The sequence below is a fragment of the Schistocerca gregaria genome, chromosome 2 (genome assembly GCF_023897955.1).
Source record: "Schistocerca gregaria isolate iqSchGreg1 chromosome 2, iqSchGreg1.2, whole genome shotgun sequence".
NCBI lineage: Eukaryota > Metazoa > Arthropoda > Insecta > Orthoptera > Acrididae > Schistocerca > Schistocerca gregaria.
The window spans coordinates 1,045,239,830-1,045,265,977 of record NC_064921.1 but is presented as its reverse complement, the minus strand read 5'-3'; the positions used below and the strand labels follow the sequence as shown (position 1 = coordinate 1,045,265,977).

The 26,148-nt window shown below is 39.8% G+C and overlaps 1 protein-coding gene across 2 annotated transcripts; it reads right to left on the bottom strand.

Annotated features, from left to right (window-relative positions):
- Positions 1 to 1,138: 1,138 nt before the first annotated feature.
- Positions 1,139 to 26,148, bottom strand: LOC126335567 (coiled-coil domain-containing protein 137). 2 transcript variants are annotated; one of them, XM_049998995.1, is made up of 4 exons: positions 25,819 to 26,148; positions 23,377 to 23,668; positions 8,408 to 8,755; positions 1,139 to 3,059 (listed from the first exon to the last, which is right to left on the bottom strand). In XM_049998995.1, exons 1-4 carry the CDS (start codon positions 25,893 to 25,895, stop codon positions 2,814 to 2,816), a joined length of 963 nt encoding a protein of 320 aa, XP_049854952.1. In that variant the 5' UTR covers positions 25,896 to 26,148; the 3' UTR covers positions 1,139 to 2,813. The 2 variants fall into 2 exon arrangements, with proteins under 2 accessions (XP_049854952.1, XP_049854953.1); XM_049998996.1 differs by lacking the exon at positions 25,819 to 26,148 and adding an exon at positions 25,065 to 25,222.

Sequence of the window (26,148 nt, the reverse complement as noted above, 5' to 3'; positions counted from 1 at the left end):
ACTTAGACAAAATTTCTGGTTGGTGTGATGAATGGCAGCTAACTCTAAATGTAGAAAAATGTAAGTTAGTGCAGATGAGTAGGAAAAACAAAGCCATAATGTTCAAAAACAGTGTTAGTAGTGTGTTGTCTGACACAGTCATGTCAATTAAATATCCCAGTGTAAAGCTGCAAAGCAATATGAGATGGAATGATCATGTGAAGGCTGTGATAGGGAAGGCAAGTGGTAGACTTTGGTATATTGGGAGAATTTTTTGGAAAGTGCGCGCTTCATCCATAAAGGAGACTGCATCCTTAAACGAGACCGCACATAGGACACTACTGCAACCCACTGTTGAGTACTGTTTGAGTGTTTGGGATCCACACCAGGTCAGATTAAAGGAAGAAATCGAAGAAATTCAGAAGCGGGCTGGTACATTTGTTACCTGTAGGTTTGAACAAGACATAAGGATTAGGGAAATGTTTCAGAAACTCAGATGGGAATTACTGGAGGGATGCGTCATTCTTTTCGAGCAGATCTACTGAGAAAATTTAGAGAACCGACATTTGATGCTGATGCAAGAGCGATTCTACTGCTGACAAGATACATTTCGTAAAAGGCCCATGGAGATGATATTAGGGCTTGTATAGGGGCATCAGACAACTATTTTTCCTTCCTTCTATTTGTGAGTGGAAAAGAAAAGGATATGATTAGTGGAATAGAGTACCCTCTACCATGCATCATACAGTGGCTTGCAGAGTATGGATGTAGCTATAGGTGCAGGTGTGCAGACTCTAACAATCCTACCACAACAAAGGTCAAAATTTTAATAACGATTGTGGTGTTGCTCACGCTGCTAAATACTGCATTTTCGGGCAACAACAGTCATATTATGTGGCAAGTGTCATTAGAGCACAGTAATAATGAAAAAAACTAGGCACTCATCTTTGTGTGTTTCCCACACTGGTCTCGTCGTAAAATCATGGCTCAATCGTTGAAAATCTAGGTGGTTATGATTCCAAGCTCGGATGCAAAGAGGCCTAGGTTTTATCCTGCTATATTCAAAAGTTTTGTAGATGCGCTTCACAAAACATTCTTCAAGATTAAACCTTTCAAAGTTAGCACAATGGTGATGTAAAAAAATAATCAGTACTTCAAATTTAAGTTACACTTCCTTTTAATTGCTTTTATTGCAATATCACGTGACACACAAACATCACTTCACATTACAAAACATACTTGAAAACATCTTCCTCACAGTCACTGTTAAAGTTCACATTTTATAAGCTGACGACAATATTCGTCTTTCCAACATGACGTCCACGACTTGACCTTTTCAAGGTCCGACTCTCCAATAAGTTAACAACTAACTAACTATCACTTACGCACCCAAAAATCAGAGTTACAAGTATGTCAAAGATCATAGTGACAAAAGAAAAAATACACATAAGAATAATGTCATTGCAATATAAACATATCGATGAATCACAAATGAAATCAAATCTGAATGTTGTCTCAGAAATATGTTAAGTAGTTAACAGAAACACAGTAGAATATAGCTGGTGTTGAGAGGTACAGGTGAGCTGCCGTAATGGTTACGTAATTAAAGTACCATTACAAGACAAGCATGGTAAATTCCTTGCCTCACTAACAGCTCTCTCATCTCATCTGCACAAATCATCTTATTTGAGTGCCGCACCCTGTAGTATAGCATATTGACTGGATTTGATTTACTGGTAACAATGGTACATAGTACTATGCAGTTTCATGATAGGTTATTTACAATTGTGGTGTTAGCCCACTCACAATATACGTTCACTATAGTGGTACGCAAGTACTTCTTCAACTTCCCATTTAAGCAATACTGTCTTTCACACAAAATCACACTACTTACCTTTTTGTAACTAGGACAAGTAATATCCTTTGTGCTAAACTACAGTGATTTACTTTTGTAATTAATGCCAATTTCAGCCAGTAATCTCACAGCATAATACTACATTAAAAAAAAGAGCGCAATTGCACTGGATGTGAAGTACCGATTCATATGTACTCGCAATTGGCATTCACGTGCTGTACGGTGATGTTAACACAAACGTCTAAATACCAAGAATAAAAAGCTGTGTGTTTAGTGTATATCTTATTTGTTACACAGAATTTTCATTTTTAGTCCCAGTTAACACCTAACCCCACACTGTAAAGGTAACACTCACTGCTATGTGCACATAAATGAGACTGAAAGCATTACTGAGCTTTCAGACAATGTCCTCTCCAGAGCTAGGCTAATATATAACATACATTCATAAAACCAACTACACTCTCCTGATGTTGCAGCTAGATCTGGGTGTGAATTTGTCATCTGCTTCTAAAATTTAGTCTCAATTTATTTGGTTGTGTTCTTTTTGCTGTTGTCTATGATGGTGGCACTGTATTCCCATTGAAATGGTGAAACTCTGACCAGTAACAATATTGCTAAGCATACATGTGCACTATGGTCAGCTGTCCACCTACTGCTGAATTGACAATGCACAAAGTATTCTACCTTTCAGCGTAGTACGATAGGTACCTCACTCTAGATTGCAATAACTGAATTTAGTGGCCAAAGATTCAAATGTGTTGTCATTTTGGCAACATCTATTGTCTGAAAAGTGAATTTCACAAGTCACTGTTGACAGTTGATTCTTACTTTATTGTGTACGTGTATATTCAGTTTTTTCTTCTGCATAGTCCAGCACAGAGCTAGATCGCCATTACAGCACGCACACAAACAAGAAAAATGCAAATGTTTTAAGTAAAAAGTATAATTTATTGTCAATATAAAAATATTTTGGTATACTTCATTTTTCCAACAGTGCCAGAGGCCGTCTGTCCAGATTCTTTGATTTGACAAACCTGTAGGCATTAACAGCTGCCTGCCTTTGAAGCTCAAGTTGGCGAAGTTCTGCAGCAGGAAGTTTTTTCCTTTTCACAGTCAAATCCAGCTTAGCTGATGATGATGATGTTGTTGTTGTTGTTGTTGTTGTTGTTGTTGTAGCATACTTGTTCTCCAGAAAAGTCTTCAATAATAGATCCTTTCTTCCAGGCTGTATAGGCACATAATTTTTATGTGAGTTTATTGGTTCAAGGGATGTAATTGATACTCTACTGATGAAGTAATGCTGTACATAGAGAAGTGGCTAACTTAAATTGATTAAGCAATTGGGTTAATATAAACCAAAATCATTAACCTGTAATGAAATAATGCAGGAAGAGACAATGCAACCTTTTGATTTTACTAATCACATTTTCCAATCTCAAAATTAATAAAAAAAAACAAATGCCACATGTATAAAATGTCATCACATAAGAAAGGCTTGACTCTTTGTCCGTAACTGTAGAAGGTATTGATATTGTTGCTATGAAAAGGAAACATTTGACTTGATAGTTCTGCTGTTGCATGTTTTATATAAATACATATGTAATACATAAAGGGGAAACAACCAAAAATATCAAAAAGCACTGGACTGATTTACCACAAATTTTTGCACGACACGCCAATGAACATACAGACAGAAGCAGCCTATATATTTTTGTAAAACATAAATAGATATGTAATACTTAAAGAGAAAGCGTATTTTACACAAATCTCAAAAATTTCTTGACCGATTTACTTCCAATTCTTACAAGATACTCTAATGAATATAGGCTATGTATTTTTGTAATGCATTACATGTACAGTGGAAGCCAGCTATAACAGGACCTTGAAAATTATGTTGTTATATGCAACTGTTGTTTAGATGACAACTGGAAAAGAACAAATTTATTTAGCTTTTTTAAGTCGAGTACACCATCAAACTTCTGTACTTAAGAGTGAAGTAGTCAGTCATTTACTCTGCTGTCTATGTGCCCTATACTATTTACATTATGTTCTATGTTCATTATTTCATTTGCAATTTCACTGCTCCATCCCCTAGCTACATAGAACATGTTCACAATTCTAAGTGAAGTGTAAAGTCTGTCTTTGCCTGCGCAACTATTAAATGCATTGAAAGTCATACAAGAACTTTCTGTGGTAATAAAATGTATCGTGTGTGTGCTTACTTATGAAAAATATTATAAAATTTGATTCACAAGTTTCTTACCATATATGACAAGTGTGAGAAGAGTTTTTTTGGTGAAATTAAATTCTGTTATCAAATGAAGAAAGTGGCTCAATGGCCAGCGGTAAGGAGCCAGACTACAAATATAAAGGTCTTGGGTTCAATCCCAAGTCAATTCTAGGATTTTTATGCCACATCTCACTTCTTTCCTCTCTGGAAAATCCAGGATGGCATTTAACAATATTAGAGAAGGAAAGTTTCTACTAACCATATAGCGGGGATGCTGAGTTGCAATGCCTTTATCAGGATTACACACACACACACACACACACACACACACACACACACACACACACACGGGACCGGGCTCGAGTTCGAGTCCCAGTCCGGGACACAGTTTTAATCTGCCAGGAAGTTTCATATCAGCACACACTCCTCTGTACAGTGAAAATGTCATTCTAGAAACTGAAATCACACTGGGAACAGCAGCACCATTGCATGATGGGAGTGGCGACTGGGTGGGGGTAAGGAGGAGGCTGGGTTGGGGGAGGGATAGTATGGTGGGGGTGGCGGACAGTGAAGTGCTAAGGTTTTGACGGAGGGCAGGAGTGAAGGTGGGGGGGGGGGGGGGGGTGAAGTAGCAGAAAGGAGGGAAATAAAAAGAAATTTAAAGACTGGGTGTGGCGGTGAAATGACGGCTGTGTAGTGCTGGAATGGGAACAGGGAGGGGGCTGGATGAATGAGGACAGTGACTAACGAAGGTTCAGGCCAGGGGGGTTATGGGAATGTACGATTTATTGCAGGGAAAGTTCCCACCTGCACAATTCAGAAAAGCTCGTGTTGGCAGGAAGGATCTATATTGGCACAGGCTGTGAAGCAGTCATTGAGATATCATGTTTGTCAGCGTGTTCAGCAACAGGGTGGTCCACTTGTTTTTTGGCCATTCATGCGGACAGACAGCTTGTTTGTTGTCATGCCTACATAAAGGCTCTGTCACAGTTGTTTTGAACTGCAAGGATTACCTGGCAGAAGGACCTTGCCACAGTGACCCCATTGAAGTAATCCAGCAGGATCTCCAGTCACTACTCAAATTCTTAGGGCCATTCCAGAACCTCTCCTCAGAGTCCACCTCTCTACTTACCCCTACCACTCACTGCACTCCCACCTTCTACATGCTTCCTGAAGTCCATAAACCCATCCACCCAGGATGACCCATTGTGGCAAGTTTAACTGTGCCCCCATTGAGAGAATCTCTGCTCCTGTAGACCAACACCTTAAACCTATTACCCAGAACATATCCTCGTATATAAAAGATACTAACCATTTCCTCCACCAACTCTCCACAGTTCCTGTCCCTTTACCATACGGTGCCCTGGTCATCACTATTGATGCCCCCTCCCGCTACACTAACATCCCATGGCCTTACTGCTATTGAACACTATCTTTCCAGATGCCCTATGGATTCCAAACGAACAACCTCCTGCTGAGTCACCATGACCAACTATATCCTCACCGAGAATTACTTCTCCTTTGAAGGAATTACCTACAAACAAATCCGGGGTACAGCTATGGGCACCCACATGGCTCCATCCTATGCCAACCTATTCATGGGTCATCTAGAGGAATCCTTCCTAAAAACCCCATAATCCTAAACCCATCACCTGGTTCAGATTCATTGATGACATCTTTGCTATCTGAATTGAAGGTCAGGACACCCTATCCTCATTCCTCCAGAACCTCAACAACTTCTCCCCCATTTGCTTCACCTGGTCCTACTCAACTCAACAAGCCGCCTTCCTAGATGTTGAGCCTCAGAGATGGCTACATCAGTACCTCCATCCATATCAAACCTACTAACCACCAACAATACCTCCACTTCAACAGCTGCCACCCATTCCATACCAAGAAGACACTTATGTACAGCCTTGCCACCCATGGTTGTCGCATCTGCAGTGATGAGCAGTCCCTCTCAAAATATACTGGGGGTCTCACTGAAGCCTTCACTGACTGTAATTATCCTCCCAACGTTGCACAAAAACAAATCTCCCGTGCCTTATCTTTCCAGTCTCCCACCTCCCAAAGTCCCACACTCCGGCCACAAAGGACTTGTGACTCAGTACCATCCGGGACTGGAGCAACTGAATTTCATTCTCCACCAGGGTTTTGATTACCTCTTGTTGTGCCCTGAAATGATAAATGTCCTGCCCACTATACTTCCCACCACTCCTACAGTGGTATTCCAACATCCACCGAACCTACACAATACAGTATACTCCCAATCCCTTACCTCATGGCCCACACCCCTGTAATAGACCTAGATGCAAGACCTGTCCTATACATCCTTCTACCACCACCTACTCCAGTCCAGTCACTAACATCACCTATACCATCAAAGGCAGGGCTACCTGTAAAACCAGTCACGTGATCTACAAGCTAAGCTGCAACCATTGTGCTGCATTCTATGTAGTCATGACAACTAACAAGCTGTCTGTCCGCATGAATGGCCACCGACAAACTGTGCCCAAAAAACAAGTGGACCATCCTGTTGCTGAACACGCTACCAAACATGGTATCCCAAGGACTGCTTCACAGCCTGTGCCATATGGATCCTTCCCGCCAACACCAGCTTTTCTGAATTGTGCAGGTGGAAACTTTCCCTGCAGTAAATCCTACGTTCCCATAACCCTCCTGGCCTCAACCTTTGTTAGTCACTGACCTCACCCATCCAGCCCCCTCCCTTTTCCCATTCCAGCACTACACAGCCGTCATTTCACCGTTACACCCAGTCTTTTAATTTCTTTTTATTTCCCTCATTTCTGCTACTTAATCCTCCCCACCTCCTCTCCTGTCCTCCATCTGAACTGCAGCACTTCATTGCTCGCCACCCCCAACATACTACCTCTCCCCCTCCCAACCCCAGCCTCCTCCTTATCCCCAACCAGTTGCCACTCCTATCATGCACGGGTGCTGTCTGTGACTGCAAATGTGTAAGCAAGTTGTGTTTGCATGAGAGTGTGAATGTGTATGAATGTGTGTGTGTGTGTGTGTGTGTGTGTGTGTGTGTGTGTGTGTGTGTGTGTGTGTGTGTTGCTGACAAAGGCCATAATGGCCTAAATCTATAATTGTGTGAATCTTTTTGTTGTGCCTATCACGACTCAGCTATATGGTGAATATCAACTTTCCTTCTCTAATATTGTTACATTCTTTCTTCTATCAACGTTTGTCGATATGAAAAATGCCGAGCTGCACTGTGGTTTGGAATCCACATTAAATTGGCTCAGGAAGTCAGTTCAAAGGTCAGTGGAAGGCAATTGCATAGCCCTGCCAACAGGACCATGACTAGTAAAGCACCTTGGTGTTCAAAACGATCTTCAAACTGATGACTGCTTTACTTACAAAATAAAGTTGGCAGTTTACACAATACCAAGTACTTCCATAGTTAAAGGTATAAAAGAGACTGAAGACCCTCCACCTATAAAGCATGACTAACACCCTAACAGGATCTATTTATTTAATTATAAACATTTCATACTTAAAAGTGAAAGAAGTGCTACAAGAATAAAGTTTGAAGACACACTCTGGTTAATTCACTTTCTACAAATGTACATGAATAGTGACACAATCTTACATCAATTTAAGCAATTTTAACCACAGATAGAAGGTGAATAGTCCTTGACATACAATTTTACCTATTTATTTTACAAACATTCAGATAACATTTATAACCAATACAAAACTTTATATAAATCAAAAATTGATAATAACACATAGGCTGCCATGTGATGCGATCTCGGCAATGTTTTTGGACCATAAATAGCATGTGAATATCTGTAAGGTTTCCATAACTAAAAAAATTAAAAATGACCAAAAGACAATTTTTAATGACAAGAAGACTTTCTCTCCAATTAGCCTAATTCCATGAGAGCCTACCAAGTGCTTGTGACAAATGCTGAAGAGAAAATATCAGAAATATAGCTATGCAGAAAGACAATGGAAAAATACTCCTTTAGAGCAATCACTCTAAACAAGAGTGAGAACACGAGTTGGCATCCAACTCCACTGCTCTCGCCTGCAATGGGACCAGATTGCAAAGGAGAATCTAACACTGTACAACTCTCACAAAAAAATGAGAAAAACATTGATATTCTTTTTTTAAATTCTCCATTTTACCAATACCAAGATTTTTAGAAATGGGGGACACAGATCTTTCAAGTCAGGGATAACTATCTGAACTTAAACAATATATCCACCACATACAATACAATACTGTTGTGAACAGTCAAATGAACTGTAGGAGACTACAGAATAGAACGTTCTGCTTTGTCTCTGTGCAGCAACTCATTACAACCTACCTTTGATTCCAGTGGGTTGCTTTTGATTCCTTTTGGTGCTTTCAACTGTGGAGGTTCACTGACAACCTCTCCAAACTTCACATTGTCCTTAAACATGTCAAAATCTCTTTCCTTATCACTGTTATTCAATTGTTTCCTCTCCAGTTTCTTTTGCCGCCTCCTAGCTGTTTTCGACAAACTGTCGGTGGCATTTGCACTATCATTGTTTTTCTTCTTTTTCTTTGTTGCATCAAACTCAAGAACAGGATCCTTCGGTTTCTTCACAACATTAACCACTTCACCTGTATCTGTATCTCTTATAACATTTACTCCAAATTTATCCTCAAACTGGGATTCTTTTATTACTTCCTGAAACAGATTATTGTAAATATACAGATTTGCATTGATACTTAAATACAATGAGAAAAGGCATTACACTTTGTTCTGCTATGTGTTTCTGAAATGTTACTAACTTTGTCTTTTTCAGTTACAGTTCACACTGTGATACATATAACCCATCAGCCACCCAAATGCAACAATCTGCAGTCATGGTGATACTATGGAAGGCAGCTTCAAGTGCAACAACATTTGGGTGTCTGTGGGGTTGCATGTACTTAAGACCACAAGCAGATAAGTGGTTGCCTTACATAATTTTTGCTTATTGTTTACATCCTGCAATTTCTGTTACTCATAAATTGTATTGAAAATGTAACAAATCTACTCAACAAGCATTACACAAGAAAATACACAAAAGGTGTGGAAACATGCATGCTTACAGAGGCAGTGGCTCTTTTTCCTGGCGGGTAGGTTGAGGGGAAAGGCAGAAGGATGAAGATAAAGGAATGTGAAATTTGAGGAATGGGAAGAGTCATGGAAAAGTCTCCCAGAAACTCGGGTCTGCAAAGACTTAATGAACAAGATGAGAGGAAAGACTGATTGTTGGTACCTGCATCAGGTGATATCTGAAAATATGAGAACTTAATGTGGAAGATATGGCAATCTGCAAGACAACTTACTTAAAAAAGCACCATTAAAGAATCAATAAGTGTGTAAAAATAATGTCTTACACATGGTAAACAGATGAGGGAGACAAGAAAACAAAATAAAAACAAGTGAAGGAAAGACATAGTTACTGAAAAGAAATGCCGAGACAACAGAAATAAATATAAATTGAACCCAGGTCAGTGGCAAGAACCAATCACATGTTGTAAAACCAGTTTCTACTGGTAAATTTCTGAAAACTGGAGTTGGGAGGAAGAGTCCAGAGAACATTTGTGATGAAACAAGCATCGTGGTCACAAGTCATGTTGTAGAGAATGCTCTGCAACACGATATTGTGTGCTGCCATTATATGCCCTCTGTCTATACCCATTCATCCCTACTGATAACTTGATTGTAGTCATACCAATGTAGAAGATTGAACAGCTGGTACACAACATGAATCGTTTCACAGCTAGCTCTTGCTTTGGTAATATATGTTCTGACAGTTACAGTACTAGAGTAAGTGGCAGTACAAGGATCTGTCAGGCAAATTTCACAGCATGGACAGTCACAAGGGTAGGGAAGAAGTGTAGAAGGAACACTGGGTCTGACCAGAATATTTCGGAGATTGGGGGACGACAAATAGATATCTAGGTGAGGCAGTCAAAATATCAGACAGAATGGGTATAATTTCCAGGTATAATTTTAAGGAATCGTATCCCTATCGAAACAGCTGATTAACGCATTCAGGATGACGACAATAATGACTAACAAGAGATGCATTCCTAAGTTGTTTTGTGAAGGAATCAACAATACTGGGATTTGATGTAAGGGCTTGGAAAATGTTCTTTTGAACCAAGCACATGGGATAATTACGTAGGCTGCCATAGAAACTGTGTTGTTTTGGTGTAAACAGTCTGCATCTTAACAATCACAAGTAACACAACAACCATTCCCTTCCTACATCTTCTGAAATACACCCTTTATGTGGTGTGTAGTAGCCTGTCCTTTTCATATTGTTGTTATCCATTCTAGACTTTCCGTTGTTTCATCATTCTGGTACTTTCCCTGCCTATTAAGGTTGAAGCCCTGGATTTATCTGTCAGATGAGTACATATATTAAACACTTTGGAAAGCAGTACATATATATCCATACTCTGGAAACACACCTTCAGCATGTAGAGGGATTTGATGTACCAGCATTACTCTGTCATCTTCCCATCCCATTTACAAATGGTATACAAGGGCGATGTACTCGAGGACAATATTATGGAAATGGAAGAGAATGTAGATGAAGATGAAATGGGAGATACGATACTGCGTGAAGAGTTTGACAAAACACTGACAGACCTGAGTCGAAACAAGGTCCCAGGAGTAGACAACATTCCATTAGGACTACTGATGGCCTTGGGAGAGCCAGTCCTGACAAAACTCTACCATCTAGTGAGCAAGATGTATGAGACAGGTGAAATACCCTCAGACTTCAAGAAGAATATAATAATTCCAATCCCAAAGAAAGCAGTTGTTGACAGATGTGAAAATTAAAGAACTATCAGTTTAATAAGTCACAGCTGCAAAATACTAACACAAATTCTTTACAGATGAATGGAAAAACTGGTAGAAGCCGACCTTGGGGCATATCGGTTTGTATTCCATAGAAATGTTGGAACACATGAGGCAATACTGACCTTACGACTCATCTTAGGAAATAGATTAAGGAAAGTCAAACCTACATCTCTAGCATTTGTAGACTTAGAGAAAGCTTTTGACAATGTTGACTGGAATACTCTCTTTCAAATACTGAAGGTGGCAGGGGTAAAATACAGGGAGCGAAAGGCTATTTACAATTTGTACAGAAACCAGATGGCAATTATAAGAGTCGAGGGGCATGAAAGGGAAGCAGTGGTTGGGAAGGGAGTGAGACAGGGTTGTGGCCTCTCCCCGATGTTATTCAATCTGTATATTGAGCAAGCAGCAAAGGAAACAAAAGAAAAATTCAGAGTAGGTATTAAAATCCATGGAGATGACATTGTAATTCTGTCAGAGACAGCAAAGGACTTGGAAGAGCAGTTGAACGGAATGGACAGTGTCTTGAAAGGAGGATATATGATGAACATCAACAAAAGCAAAACGAGGATAATGGAATGTAGTCGAATTAAGTCAGGTGATGCTGAGGGAATTAGATTAGGAAATGAGACACTTAAGGTAGTAAAGGAGTTTTGCTATTTGGGGAGCAAAATAACTGATAATGGTCGAAGTAGAGAGGATATAAAATGTAGAGTGGCAATGGCAATGAAAGAATTTCTGAAGAATATAAATTTGTTAACATCAAGCATAAATTGAAGTGTCAGGAAGTCGTTTCTGAAAGTATTTGTATCGAGTGTAGCCATGTATGGAAGTGAAACAAGGATGATAAATAGTTTGGACAAGAAGGGAATAGAAGCTTTCGAAATGTGGTGCTACAGAAGAATGTTGAAGATTAGATGGGTAGATCACATAACTAATGAGGAGGTATTAAACAGAATTGGGGAGAAGAGGAGTTTGTGGCACAACTTGACAAAAAGAAGGGACATTTTCTGAGGCATCAAGGGATCACCAATTTAGTATTGGAGGGCAGTGTGGAGGGTAAAAATTGTAGAGGGAGATCAAGGTTGCAGTAGGTACTGGGAGATGAAAAAGCTTGCACAGAATAGAGTAGCATGGAGAGCTGCATCAAACCAGTCTCAGGACTGAAAGACAGCCACCCTCCCCCCTCCACACGACACACACACACACACACACACACACACACACACACACACACACACACAAGCACGCACACGCGGGCGGGCGCTTTGGAAAAAGGGTTGTTCTTAATGTGTTCCCCCTTGTAGCCATCACACACTTATGTTGGAGGACATAATGTATTTCTTTACTCTTATTGGAAAAGCTCTCATAATTCTAACAGCAAGGCTCTCTACAATGCAAATTTTTCTTGTGATGTCCCCACTGGAATTCGTTGATCATTTCCACAATGTTTCTTAAACTAAATAACCAAATCCATGACAAACTACACAGCTATTAAACTTCCTGGCAGATTAAAACTGTGTGACGGCCCAGCACAAAGTTTTAATCTGCCAGGAAGTTTCATATCAGCACACACTCCACTGTAGCAGAGTGAAAATCTCATTCTGGAAACATCCCCTCGGCTGTGGCTAAGCCATGTCTCTGCAATATCATTTCTCCCAGGAGTGCTAGTTCTGCAAGGTTTGCAGAAGAGCTTCTGTTGAGTGTGGACAGTAGGAGACAAGGCAGTGGCAGAATTGAAGCTGTTAGGATGGGCCGTGAGTCGTGCTTGGTGAGCTCAGATGGTAGAGCACTTGCCCGTGAAAGGCAAAGGTCCCGAGTTCGAGTCCCGGTACAGCACAAAGTTTTAATCTGCCAGGAAGTTTCATATCAGCACACACACTGCTGCAGAGTGAAAATCTCATTCTGGTACACAGCTGTTATCTGAATCTTCCATTAATACAACTTGGTAAAGATCCTGGATTGACAAACAATGATCAAGACTTGGCCCGTCAAGTGTTTTCCTAGTGATAACCCTGAAAGTGAATTCCACGTGCTTAGCGTTCTTATGATTGCTCTCAGTCTGGCATCTGTTTTACCCATGGAAAGACTTATGCAGTTCTGCCACCACAGTTTTGTCCTCACTTCTGAGGCACATAGTAATTCTTCAGTCAGAGGACAAGTGGCTAGAAGTGACAAACACGCTGCAGTTACTAAAACGTATGTCTGCCTTGAAATAGCTGCCAATATGAGAAAGTGTAATTTATGTGACTCCTGATTGGGCAACAATGATTTCTTCTCCTGCAAGAGGACCCACCAGATTGTGCTGCTGCTGCTATATGACTATTAGGTATGACACATTTTGTAAGAACACCTAACTTTCTAGATTGGTTAAGGTCTTGCCCTCTATTTCATTTAACAGGTTACCACTACTTGCATACACTGTATAATATTCTTTCCCTATAATTTTGGAGATAATGACTCTTATACAGGCTTGGTAATGACCGTGTCATATGAAACTAGTTGTCTAATAATGACTATATTCATCAAGCAGCATATAGTGATCCCACGATGAAGCTATGTCTGTTTTACTTGATGATGCACAAAATGTCTAATGGATTGTAAATTTTTGTTCCTTGTCAAGCTAAACACATCTTTTGCACAAGCATTATTAACCTCGCCACTAGCTAGTTATGACCCAACCTTTCCCATTTTCAAGCTATTTAAGATTTTCTTACACGATAACTTCGAAACCTGTTCTGTTTAGTATTTTTGATAGTTTGTTTTTTATGACTCTTTATTATTTTTTGTCAGGCCATATATAAATTTGGATTGGGTGCTAATTTTCACTATGTCTTTTGCCATAACCTAGGGAAAAAAAAACTCTCTCTACAATAATAAAGTTACGTCAGAGATAACCAATTACTGCATTACAATTTTCTGAAATGCCTACAATGTGAAACAGGAATGGAAAACAAAATGAAAGTTCCAACTATGCAAAAACATTTGCATTTACGACACAATACACAAAAACACAGATCAACATTCAATACATTGCAGTTTTTCCTACTATACCAATAACAATTTTAATATTTAAAAAAAATCTAAGTGAGTTCATTTGAGGCTGCAGTGACAAAGAGCTTTCCAACTTAAAATAAATTCATTAGCTCTATATCTCAAAAGGACAATAATTCAAATATAAGAATGGCCAGACAGCGGATAGTTTTTCACTAGAGGCATAATCCGATTCGCTTCAGGAAGTGGGGTTACCTTGATAGTCTCTAGTGTTATTGAATTTAGCATATGTTAAAATTCAGGAGTAAGTAAGAAACACATTTTTTTTTCTCAAAAAAAAAAGTTCCTGTTCCAAGATATTTTGTTAGACTTTTTTCTATTTGAAGATAATTGGTTTATGATTACAATGGTAACCTCCGTTTGGACATATCTGTCAAAGTTCTTTTACTGTCACCTTTTTATTTTTTTTTATAATTTACACAATTTTTTTTTTCCAAAAATACCAATCAAGAAAAGTTCAGATTTTTTTCCTGTTTTTAGTACCACATAGTACTACATTCTCTGTAAAGGAGAGCATCCACTTTTAAGTTGGACAAGGTTTATTTAAAACACTTTTTTTTAACTTTCAAGGGTAATGTATGTCTTCACTGAAGTTTCTTACTAATTTCTTTGTTACAATGTTTATTTCTATTGTCTTTGTTGCAGTTATTTCTCATCACTTTCTTTGTTGCAATTATTTCCTTTCACTTTTGTTGTTGCAGATATTTCTTACACTTTGTTGTAGTTTCTTGTCAGTTTCTTTGTCATGGTTCTTCATTGCTGGTTTCTGTATTGTAATTGTTCAGTACTAATGTGTTTATGGAAGAGGCTTCTAAGAAATCTGAGACAGTCCAGTGAGAACAGTGTTTTCGTGACGAATTTGCCAGCTGACAGAGTTGCAGCGTGTTTTGTGAAAAGAACTGTTTGAAATGTTTTCTGATCGTGGCCAGAGCGGAGTGAAGTGTGCTGATTATTTGCACATCCATAAAAGAGTGATATACAAAAAACAGATTTTTTCATGCTGGGAATACGTGTTCTCATTTGAAGACTCAGTTTCAAAGCGAAGATGTTTCCAGTGATGACTTTTTGTGTTCTAAATGTTTAGACACATTAACAACAATGATAGTATCTGAACGAGGTGAAGCCTACCATGGTGCGGATGATGCAGATTTTGCATCAACAGAGGAAGAATTAAACACCAAGAATCAGTCAACTACAGAGTAGGTATGTTAAGAAACGGTGGTCAGTGAAGTCAAGAAAGCGCACAGAAATTACTAAAGCTATGGATGTATGCACTACAGCAAAACTGACCACACTCTTCAAAATAGAAATTCCACCTTCAGAAGAAAATGAATCAAAGCACTCTTGCTGCTCTTGCCAGGAATTTTTCACAAATATCAGTTAAGCTGTTGAATATTGTGCATCCTACAGTTAAAATTGCAAGTTTTAATTCTTATTCCTGAGACATTTTCAAAGAAAACAATTTTGTACCATGTTCCATCAGTATCAAAGTACACAGTAAACAAATCAAGAAGGGAGAGATCTGTAAATGGAGTCTTTGGAAGACAAGATCCCTGTTATAGCCAACCTGTAGAAGCGGCTCAAGTTCAAATAGTACAGTCATTTTATCTGGCAATAAATGGGACTGTTCTCCCCAGAGTTCCAACAAAAAATACACTATAAATGTAACAGTAGAAGGCCAAAAAGTTGTGAAAGTGAAGAGGTACATGACTCACAGTATTAAAAAAAACTTTTGCAATTTATAAGAGAAACTATACAACTTCACATATTGGAAGGTCAAAATTTTATGCACTGTGACCTAAGGGGGTAGTTCCACCTAGAGATGGCTGTTTATGTGTGTACAGCACGAATTTTGAACTTTCGTGTGGTAACTTTAAAGAACTTATTGGAGCATGTGACGTATGACACCTTAGTTGGGTGTGTGAAGTCATTAGTTGCCTGTGACGTAAAGCGAGAGACTTGTTTTCAAGAATGTGGTGACTGCCCTGGAAAGGGAGGAATGACTTTACAGACACTTGGCTTGGAAGACGTGGCAGATAACTCTGCAGAAATTACATATGTTACATGGGAGGAAAATAAACTAATTAAGAAAACTGATGTCTTTCACAGTTTCATTGATGAAATTGATAAATTGTTGGTGAAAGCAGTAACACACCAGCATCTGAAGAAATTGCAACACCAATACATTGCAGAAGTGAAAGGGTGAAGAACTATGTTTAGTGCTTCACTGTAATTTTGCTGAGAACTGGTCTGTAACTCTCCCAGAAGAAGTACAAGGGTATCATTGGAGTAATGACCAAGTTTCAATTTTTACAGGAGTGACATATTTTCAAAACAAAACCACAAGAGTTTTAGTTATAAGTGAAGACACAGGACAGGACTCAGCACATGCTTTCCTAGCAACGCCCAAAATTCTACAACTGCAAACAGGGGCAGAGAAGATCATCATTATTTCTGATAGTGCTCCTTGTCATTTTAAAAATCGTTACCAGCTGTTTGAATTGATTAAGTCGCTTGTGCCAAATGACTGGGTATAAGTGCTACTGGCACGGGAAGGGGCCTTGTGGTGGTGTAGGAGGCCCGCTGAAGCACCATGCTACAAAACATAATCTTTCCAGACCAAATACAGCTGTGATTCAGAATGCTGAGGATTTTACAAGAGCTGTGAAATCTTACACATCTACAGCCCTCATTCTTTTGTCCAAAGAGGAAATCAAAGAATTCTGTGAGCAGAAAAAAGAGGAACGGTCCAAACTACTCCTGTGGAAGGAATTCAAAAGATACATTTTTGGACCCAAAAAGTGTTGGGCAAACTTATATTGCATGCGCTTTAAAGAGCAAGAAAGAAGAAATTTTGTTCGTTCAGCCAACACCTCAGAAACAGCAGGGCAATATTCAGATCACGACCTGAGAAGGTGGATGTTTGTGGCAAGTGTGTATGACTGTGACTGGCGGATTTCGGAGATTATAGACACCAGTTACGAGTTAAACAAAATAATAGTGAACTTTATGCTACCACGTAGATCAGCTACCTGAAATAGGTTTTTAGCTCAAGGACAGCAACAACGCCATCAGTGCTCACTTCCTGTTCACAATATTCTCAAGATTGTAAGTGCTCCGGTTCCTATTGGTTCAACAAGAAGGTGTCATTCTATAACAAAGGAAGATACTGAAGTAGTGGAACACATTTTTAGTTCATTGACTGGCTAAGTTCAATACAAAACAGAGTGCACAGAAGTTGTATAAATTGAAACCTTTAGGTCTTTGGACCTTTCACATACATTTTGGAACCATTTAAAATGCTTGAAAAAAAAAAGTCTCTTACTCATCTTTCAAAACTAAGATTATGTTAAATAAGGCTAGGTTTTGATTTTTATGAGCCTGTTATGTGATGATAAAAATGGTTTTATGTATGGCAAAAATTTCAATTGTTTATAAAAGCTGTTCAACCTAAAAGTTGAAGCTCTCCTTTTCAGGTAATGTAGAAGTATATGGTACTAACAAACAGAAAAAAAAATCAAAAATTTATGGTTTGACATTTAAAAAAAATGTTTTTTTCCATAAATTATAAAAAAGTTCAGAACTCTATAGTAAAAGAACTTTGGCAGATAAGTTCAAATGGAGGATTTCTTTATAACCATAAAGCAATTATTTTTCAAATAAAAAAACATCTATAACTGTAGCAGAGAGAGAGCATTTTAATTTTTTTTCCGAAATTTGCATCTTCAAAATGGTATGTGCAGTATCATCATTGGAGAAAACAAAAAAATGTGTATGTCTTACTTAGTCCTTCATTTGAATATGTGCCAAATTCAATAACATCTGAGACTGTGAAGGTAAGATTTTTTCCTAGCCTGCCTGAATTGATATGGACTATGTTTGTAACAAAGAACATAATACTGTCTACTAAATACATGTCCTGAAATTAAGTTACAAACTTACCCACCAACATGAATTTTGAAATCTACAAGGGTGTGCTGAAAAGTGATGCCTCCAGATTTTTTAGTTGGAAACACTTAAAAGATTTTCAAATGAAATGTATGTTATTAACATTCTACATTTTATTCTCCAAGTTTATATATTTGCAGTCCTTTACTGCTATAGGGCTCTGAATTGTAGCATGTAACATGATGGTTTGCAACATGACTGTGTCGGTGCATGAGAAACAGTTAGGGTTCAAAGAGTTTGAACTGACATGGAGCACCCTCTCTTTCAGCATGACAATTCCAAACCACACGCAAGGGCTGTGGCATCTGCAACAATTAGACACCTTGGTTTACTGTCATCAGTCATCTTCCATACAGTCCCAACATGATCCTATCTGGATGAAAATTGTTTCCAAAACTTAAAGAACACCCTCAAGGACTTCACTTTGCCTAGTAATGTGGTAGTCCAGGCAGAGGTGAGGCCATGGCTCCATTAACAAAGTCAAACACTCCACAGTGATGGTACCAACGACCAATCTGTCGCTGGGAGAAATGTGTTCATTGCCAGGGTGTATACAGTGAGAAATAAATGTGTAGGCTTGAAGAATAATGAAGTAAAATGTCAATAATGTTTATTTTATTTAAAAGCTTTAAGAATTTTCAAATAACAAATTTGGAGGCACTACTTTTCAGCATGCCCTTTGTATGTTCCTTGCCAATTATCGCAGGATCAGTTTCCACTTCTACACAAAATTAAGCATTAAAATGTAAAAGCTATGAATACGGGCAATGATGTATGGAGAGAGTTTGCCAGTGTTGCACATCAAATATAATGGGAATTTAAGCAGTTCTGTCGACAGCTGGTTTTAAGCAGCAGTGAGAGAACACAAGAAGACATGTCTTAAGAATTATGACATCTACTCTCCCATTTGCTGATTGCAACACAATAAATACCCAGAAATCTTAAGATCAAGCAATGTAATGAGGGAAACAAAAAGCAGTAGTCAATAATTTGTCACCACAACTGCAAAATTGTGAAATACAATCACTGTGGTGGCTGAAGTTTAAGCTAAACTTGTTGTCTTCTAGATTATTTGACCTTGTCCTGGTCCGTTGTCTTGTTCACGGTCTGTCTGTCACATTTCATTCGTCTTTTGTTACTTTGGGTTACTTTTCTTTAGGTGGTGCCCCTGCCTGACAGCTTCCTCTATTTCTCCATTCTTCCAGAGCTCTGATATGCACACCGATGCTCGGCTACCCGCAGATATAGCACTGGCGATGAGGGAAAGGAAGTTATTTAGTAACATAGATGCTAAATTAGCTTGTCTGCTGTAGTAACAGCAGCAGTTAATGCAGCAGCTCCAGTTAGACTAGTTACAAAAACCACTTCAGCTTCAGGCAGACATGTTAGAGCGCACAAGACCCAGTTAGACCAGGCCTGCCACAACTGACACCCCCAGATCTCCTCTGTTATTTCCGTCTTTCAATAATGCTAAGGAGAACTGGGACACACACTTGCATCATCTGAAACAGCATTTTGCAGTGTTTCAGTCACAGATGATTCACTGCAGCAATCAGCGTTTTAGTCTTGGACTTCATCGGAAACATTCTTTTTGCTCCGAAAGTTGGTCCCTCTGTCAGACTTAGTCACATTCCCCTTCCAGGATGTTCAAATGTGTGTGTGAATTCCTAGGGGACCAAACTGCTGAGGCCATCTCTCCCTAGACTTACATGGTGCTTAAACTAACTTATGCTAAGAACAACGCACAAACCTACGACTGAGAGAGGACTCGAACCTCCGGTGGGAAGGGCCGTACAATCCGTGACATGGTGCCCCAAATCACACAGTCACTCCTTCCTCCTAGGAGATACGCATTCTGCTGGATAATTAATATTCCAAGAGATACCACATAGTTGCCTCTAGGCTCAAGTTTCATCAATACTAGAAACAGCCAGGACAATCATATGGCTCACAAGGTCTCAAATGCAAATGCAATTTCACTTGCACCAACCAAGCTTGCAAAGCTGCAAACGCTTTGATTTGTGACGTGGTTGTGAAGCTTACACCAGATACTCACTGAAGCCAGATAAACACTAGTTGGAGGACACTTCGCCCATCACACACTCATTCGAAATCATGCAGGCAGCTATTGAACGATTCGTGGCAAGGCCACAAGTTTACAGAGGTCTATGCACCACACACTCCACTCTTGTGCTGCAGGCATACAATAGCTCCAAGGCAACACCACCATGATTCATCTGTGTCTGATGTTTCTGTGGTACCTTAGCCTCCGGTTGTACCTAGTCGCAGATCAGAGAGATCACCTGCTTCATGCCCACAATGTTTCCCACTCCCAGGTAGACTGTCCAGATCGCTAGGGGATCCTGCATGCTTTGTGGCAAAGATTGTCATCTTAAATCGGTGTGTTGTAGCCAGGTGACCTATTCCAATCCCGCCCCACGAGGTCAGCAGAACACCATAAACGTGCTGCGTTCAGCAGTCCCGCTTGACTTCACTTTCATGTGGAAGTTATTTCTCATGTTCCACATTTATGGAGAGGGCTTCAATTTCCAGTTGGACACAGGGGCCACCATTTCTTTTGATCAATATGGTAATTTATGTACAACTGTGATTGCCCAAACTGTTTCCACCCTCCCAGTATTTGGTGGCCAGCAGGGATAGCTCTATCACCCCCCCCCCTTTCCCCATAAACTACTAACAATTTTTTCCTCAACATCTTTACACAGTTTGGGGTTTTTATCTCTGACAAAGTCAAGGTCATATCCACCACAGTTCCTTTCCAGGAACTGGACACTGTTCGGCATCTGCATCTCCATCTAAGCTGGAATTGGGTTGCACCTCAGATTTCCAAGCACACATCACCCTTCAGCCAGATGCCATGCCTCGTTTTTACCGCACCGGACTCATTCCAGTGACCTTACATACTGCAGTGAAGTGCGAGTTTGATCATCTCCAGGCTGTTGGAGATATCAAGCCCGTAGAATCTAGCACACACACAATCAGGAAGCCAAATGGTTCCCTTCGATTTCGATGCTCAATCACTGGTCGAAACTTATCCTATTATCCGGATGGAAGACCTCCTTACCACACTTGCTGGTGGGGAATACTACTCAAAGACTGACCTTGTCAATGCTAACCCTCAATTGTCCTTAGATGAGGTATCTCAGAATACTGGTCTCATCGACACATTTTTTGGATTACAAAAGTAAAAGCGCCTCCCTCTGCCATTGCTTGAACCCCGAAATTTTCCAAATGTATCTCTGTAAACTTGTGGCCTTGCCACGAATCGTTCAATAGCTGCCTGCATGATTTCGAATGAGTGTGTGATGGGCGAAGTGTCCTCCAACTAGTGTTTATCTGGCTTCAGTGAGTATCTGGTGTAAGCTTCACAACCACGTCACAAATCAAAGCGTTGGCAGCTTTGCAAGCTTGGTTGGTGCAAGTGAAATTGCATTTGCATTTGAGACCTTGTGAGCCATATGATTGTCCTGGCTGTTTCTAGTATTGATGTATCTGACACAGCCCATTCCAGTTTGTGTGAATTATCTGGATGATATCATTGTTACAGGATCCTCTTGCCAGAAGCATTTGCAAAACCTCCACACTCTCTTTACAACCCTCCTGGACACAGGTCTGCATTTGTGTTTGAGGAAGTGTTGATGGTATTTGAGGAAATGAGAGTGGACTATCTGGGGCATTAGTTCACCAAGACAGAGTCTAGTTTATTGATCGAAAAGATGCTGCCATCGATTCCCTTCACTGCCCCAGGAACTTACACTAACACCTGGTGTTTTTGAGCAATGTCAACTACTACTCAAAGTTCCTTCCCCAAGCATCCCATGCTGTGCAATCCCTCAACACACTCGTAAAAGAGAAGTGCCCTACAACTGTACCCTTGCCTAAGATCAGACTCTTACCCAATTAAAAACCACGCTGAAATCCACCCCTTCTCTCCTGAAAGTCCCTCAGTTGTGACAGCTGACACATCTGTCTATGGCATCAGAGTACAAATGAGGATGGCTCCAAACAGCCAATTGCATGTACGTCCAAGAGATTGACTTCTGCACAGTGCAACTTCTCACATATCGAAAATGAGACACTGGTGACAGTGTGTGCTATTAACAAATTTCAGGTCTACCTTTCTGGAGCAAAGTTCTCCCTAATTACAGATCACAAGCCATTGGATACATTATTCCGGCTCCAATCCAACATTACAGAGAACAATGTTCTAATGCCGATGCCTTGTCGCGTGTATTGCTGCTTATCATCCAGTTACTCTCTTTGCTCCTTGGTCACATCTGGAATTTCTCTCTCCATTGCTCTTGGTCTTGTTGTCATCACTGTGGCAATGACTTTGCGTTGCACCTCCCTGTCGTGTAGATTGTGTGTCCTTGCCCTGGTACATTGTCTTGTCCACAGTCTGTTTGTCGCATTTTGTTCGCCTACCGTTCATTTGAGTTACTCTTCAGCAGGCAGCTCTCCAAACAGTGGGTTCCTATATTTACCCATTTCTTCTAGAGTTCCAACATGCACACTGGTACCATGCTACCTGCAAATACAGCAGGAAGTGTGAAATATTCGAACTTTGACCTTGTACTGTAGCGTAGTTAAAGTAAGATGATCCTTCTGTTGGGTATACAAATGGTCCCTAGTCCAAGGGCCATCCAAAACATTTGAACCTATCTTTCTATCACCAATAGAAACCAAGGTGTGAGCCCAGGAAAAATCCCATTTTTATGTGTGACATTTTGGAACGTGTTGGTAGTGCATGCTTACCAATATCTCATGAATTTTCTGGATTCAACATCTCACTCATCACGAGGAGATGCAAACATAAGATTTTCAGACAGGCAGGGGGAAAAAAAAAAAAAAAAAAAAAAAAAAAAAAAAAAAAAAAAAAAAAAAAAAACAGGGTGATCTAACAGAGGCACAGCAACAAGGTTGTAGTCCTAAAGTAACTGCACATTGATTATAGGGCGTAATTGAATGATTTAGTGTATTTGTTTAGACACTGACCTCATATCTGAGTGGGTGGAGGCTCATGCTCTGTCCAGCCAGGGTTTAGGTTTCCCACCCCCCCACCCCCCCCCCCCCCCCCCCACACTCTCTCTCTTCAAGTAAATGCTGGAATAGCCTTCAATAGTGCCACTATTGACCACCTGCTCCCTCCTCATTAAACACCTGCATATATTCATATGTCTTAATGTACAATTTAAGTTCTCTCTTAAACCACTACTATTAATTTTAAAAATGTCAGGAAGTCAACAACAGAAGTCCAAACCAACCAAATTCAGCCAATATAATTCTGAATATAAATTTCCCAAACTATTTTCTGTACCAAGTTAGAAAGAAGTATAACTCTCACTGGAACTGGTCATCAATCAAACTACATATGAGCAAAATTGTAAAGAAGTATATCATATTTTGTAAAATATACATACTTGACAAGCTTGCTCTATTCGACGTAAGAAGTGGAACTCTGATTCACCAGGTCTCTGAATCAGATGTGGCACAGGTTTGTCAGGCCGTGTCATACCAGGTACTTTGTGGTCCTTTTCAGCAAGGACTTTGGTGTCTATAAGCCACTCCCCACGTTTCCGCTTCTTCCTCTTCTTCTTGTGCTTGAACTTTCCTTGTTTAACATCATCCTTCAACTTCATAAGACGTATTAAACTTTTTGGAACACTCTGATCATCTGGTTGAGTTGGTGGTGCATTGACTTTTGCTGAAAGACTTAAAGAAAATATATTAAAATTAAACTCTCACAATATATGAAATAACAAAATATTGCGGCTGGGCTCCAACACCCAGAGACAGTGGCTGTGTGTGTGTGTGTGTGTGTGTGTGTGTGTGTGTGTGTGTGTGTGTGTGTGTGTGCATGTTTAGCTGTTTGTTCTTTCAGCCAGCCTAGATGTGTGTGTCAGCTGATCGTTGTTGGTAAATGCATTTTGTTCAGTGTAAGAAGTATCGTCGGCCTATGTATGTTCAATTTGCTTGCATGAATGTGTTTTGTTTGTATAGATATATTGGTGTTTATCAAATTATGTATGAATTTGTGTTTTGTTACTTGTTGCAGATAATAATAGTAATTAAGACTGGTGGATAGTGGAGCTATGTTTCTTGCTATTTCAGTCAAGTTAGGTTTTGAATAATAGTTAAACCAGCAAATTTTGATTTTGTGCTATTGTGAAGTTAGTTCTAGCAACATATGTCAAGCAAAGTTTTCAATACGAGCTTTTGGAGTGAGTTGTGATGGTGTTGTCTTCATTTAATATATACAGGGTGTTACAAAAAAGTATGGCCAAACTTTCAGGAAACATTCCTCTCACACAAAGAAAGAAAATATTTTATGTGGACATGTGTCCGGGAACACTTGCTTTCCATGTTCGAGCTCATTTTATTACTTCTCTTCAAATCACATTAATCATGGAATGGAAACACACAGCAACAGAACGTACCAGCATGACTTCAAACACTTTGTTACAGGAAATGTTCAAAATGTCCTATGACATAGATTGATTTGCTACCACAATTTTTATTTCTTACTGATATCTGTTGGCTTTCCCATTCCTCAATCAAATTGTCACTATCAAACATAAACTAGACCTCTGGCTATATTATGGAGTAGTATTTGTGTGTGTGTGTGTGTGTGTGTGTGTGTATTGGGGGGGCGGGGGGGGGGGGGCAGTGGAAGGGAGGGGGCGGGTGGAAGCACACACATTCTAGCCACAGCTCTTTAGCACTGTCATTTACAAATTCCCTAAGCCCACCTGACATATTAATATCTCGTCAGACTAGGATCTACGAAATATTTATTTTATAAATAATAATGCCTTCTCTTGCTGCAGAAAACAGCCACACAGAGGATCTAAGAACCTATGGCCCTCATGAACAACACTTTACAATCCGGTTAGTTAAATCAAGACTCACACCTTAAATAAAGATCTAAAAAATGGAATTAAGCCACCAACTGCAAAGAGAATATAAGTCATAAGTTAAACTTCTTTGCCAAGCCGAAGCTCAAACATGGAATCCAAACAGAATCTAAACTGCAATTAAAGTTAATTGTAGCTAATACTGTGCTAAAAGTGTCACTTCAAATATATGATAAGAATAGACTACAACTCACCATAAGGATGACACACTGAGTTGCAGGCAGGCACAATGAAAATGTTGTTACACATTGAGCTTTCAGTCAAAGCCTTCTGCAGATAGGAAACACAGACATATTCACACAAGTAAGCACACCTAACGTACGCATGACCGAAATCTTTGGCCCGAGTGCAAGTGTGTTCGAATAGCGAATGGAAGCAGCAATCTGTAGTGCAATGGGAAGTGGGAGGTCTAGCAGGGTACAAAGGGGCCGGGGGGGGGGGGGGGGGGGGGTGTGAGAAGCGAGCACTGCCCAGTAGACCATGCAGAGACTGATGGTGGCAGGACAAGGTTGCCAGGCTCAATGTTAGGGAACGCTGTGAGGGTGGGGAGGAGCAGGGGGAGTGGAAAACGAGAGGAGCAGAGAAGGGGTATAGACGGGTGAGGGGATGTGAACTGGGAGAATTTATCATAATAGCTAGTGCGATATTGGAGCCCTAATAGATAATGAAGCAGTCGTTACATTTTTATATAACTTGAATAAGGAGTAAAGTAATATTCACGAATCTGCACGTTCTGAAATAGCACACTCACGTGTAAACAATTCTGTTTAGTTATACTGTATAATATCGGGAGCATACAGTTTGTCCAACCTATACGAAGGATGTCGGTAAACTCTGTGGTAATAAAATGCAATCTTACAGTGTCAATACGATTCTCTTAGGTATAGTGCCGGTGGATGCACAGCAGTAAAATTTTAATTGTCTATTAATTCTATTTCCATAACTCACCTCTGATTGCGTTTGGCTAACTGCTGCAGTGGATCTTTCACTCCTTTGTGTTTCTTCCCTGGAATTTTCCTTCCCATTACGCGAGTTGACACTTAAGAACAGTTAATGACATGCCTTATGGAAAACAACGTTCCAATACTAATAACTTAGAAAGTAAACAAATCGGGAACTCGACATGCACGAATCACATATAACAAAGTTCACAAGCTTGAAGATGTCACAATCTTTCTACGTTATTCCTATTCGAAGCAGTACGAAATCGGGCACTACCAACCGGCGCCAAACATGCATATGGCGCCAGCGATTTCCACTCGGGACGACCAGACTTCT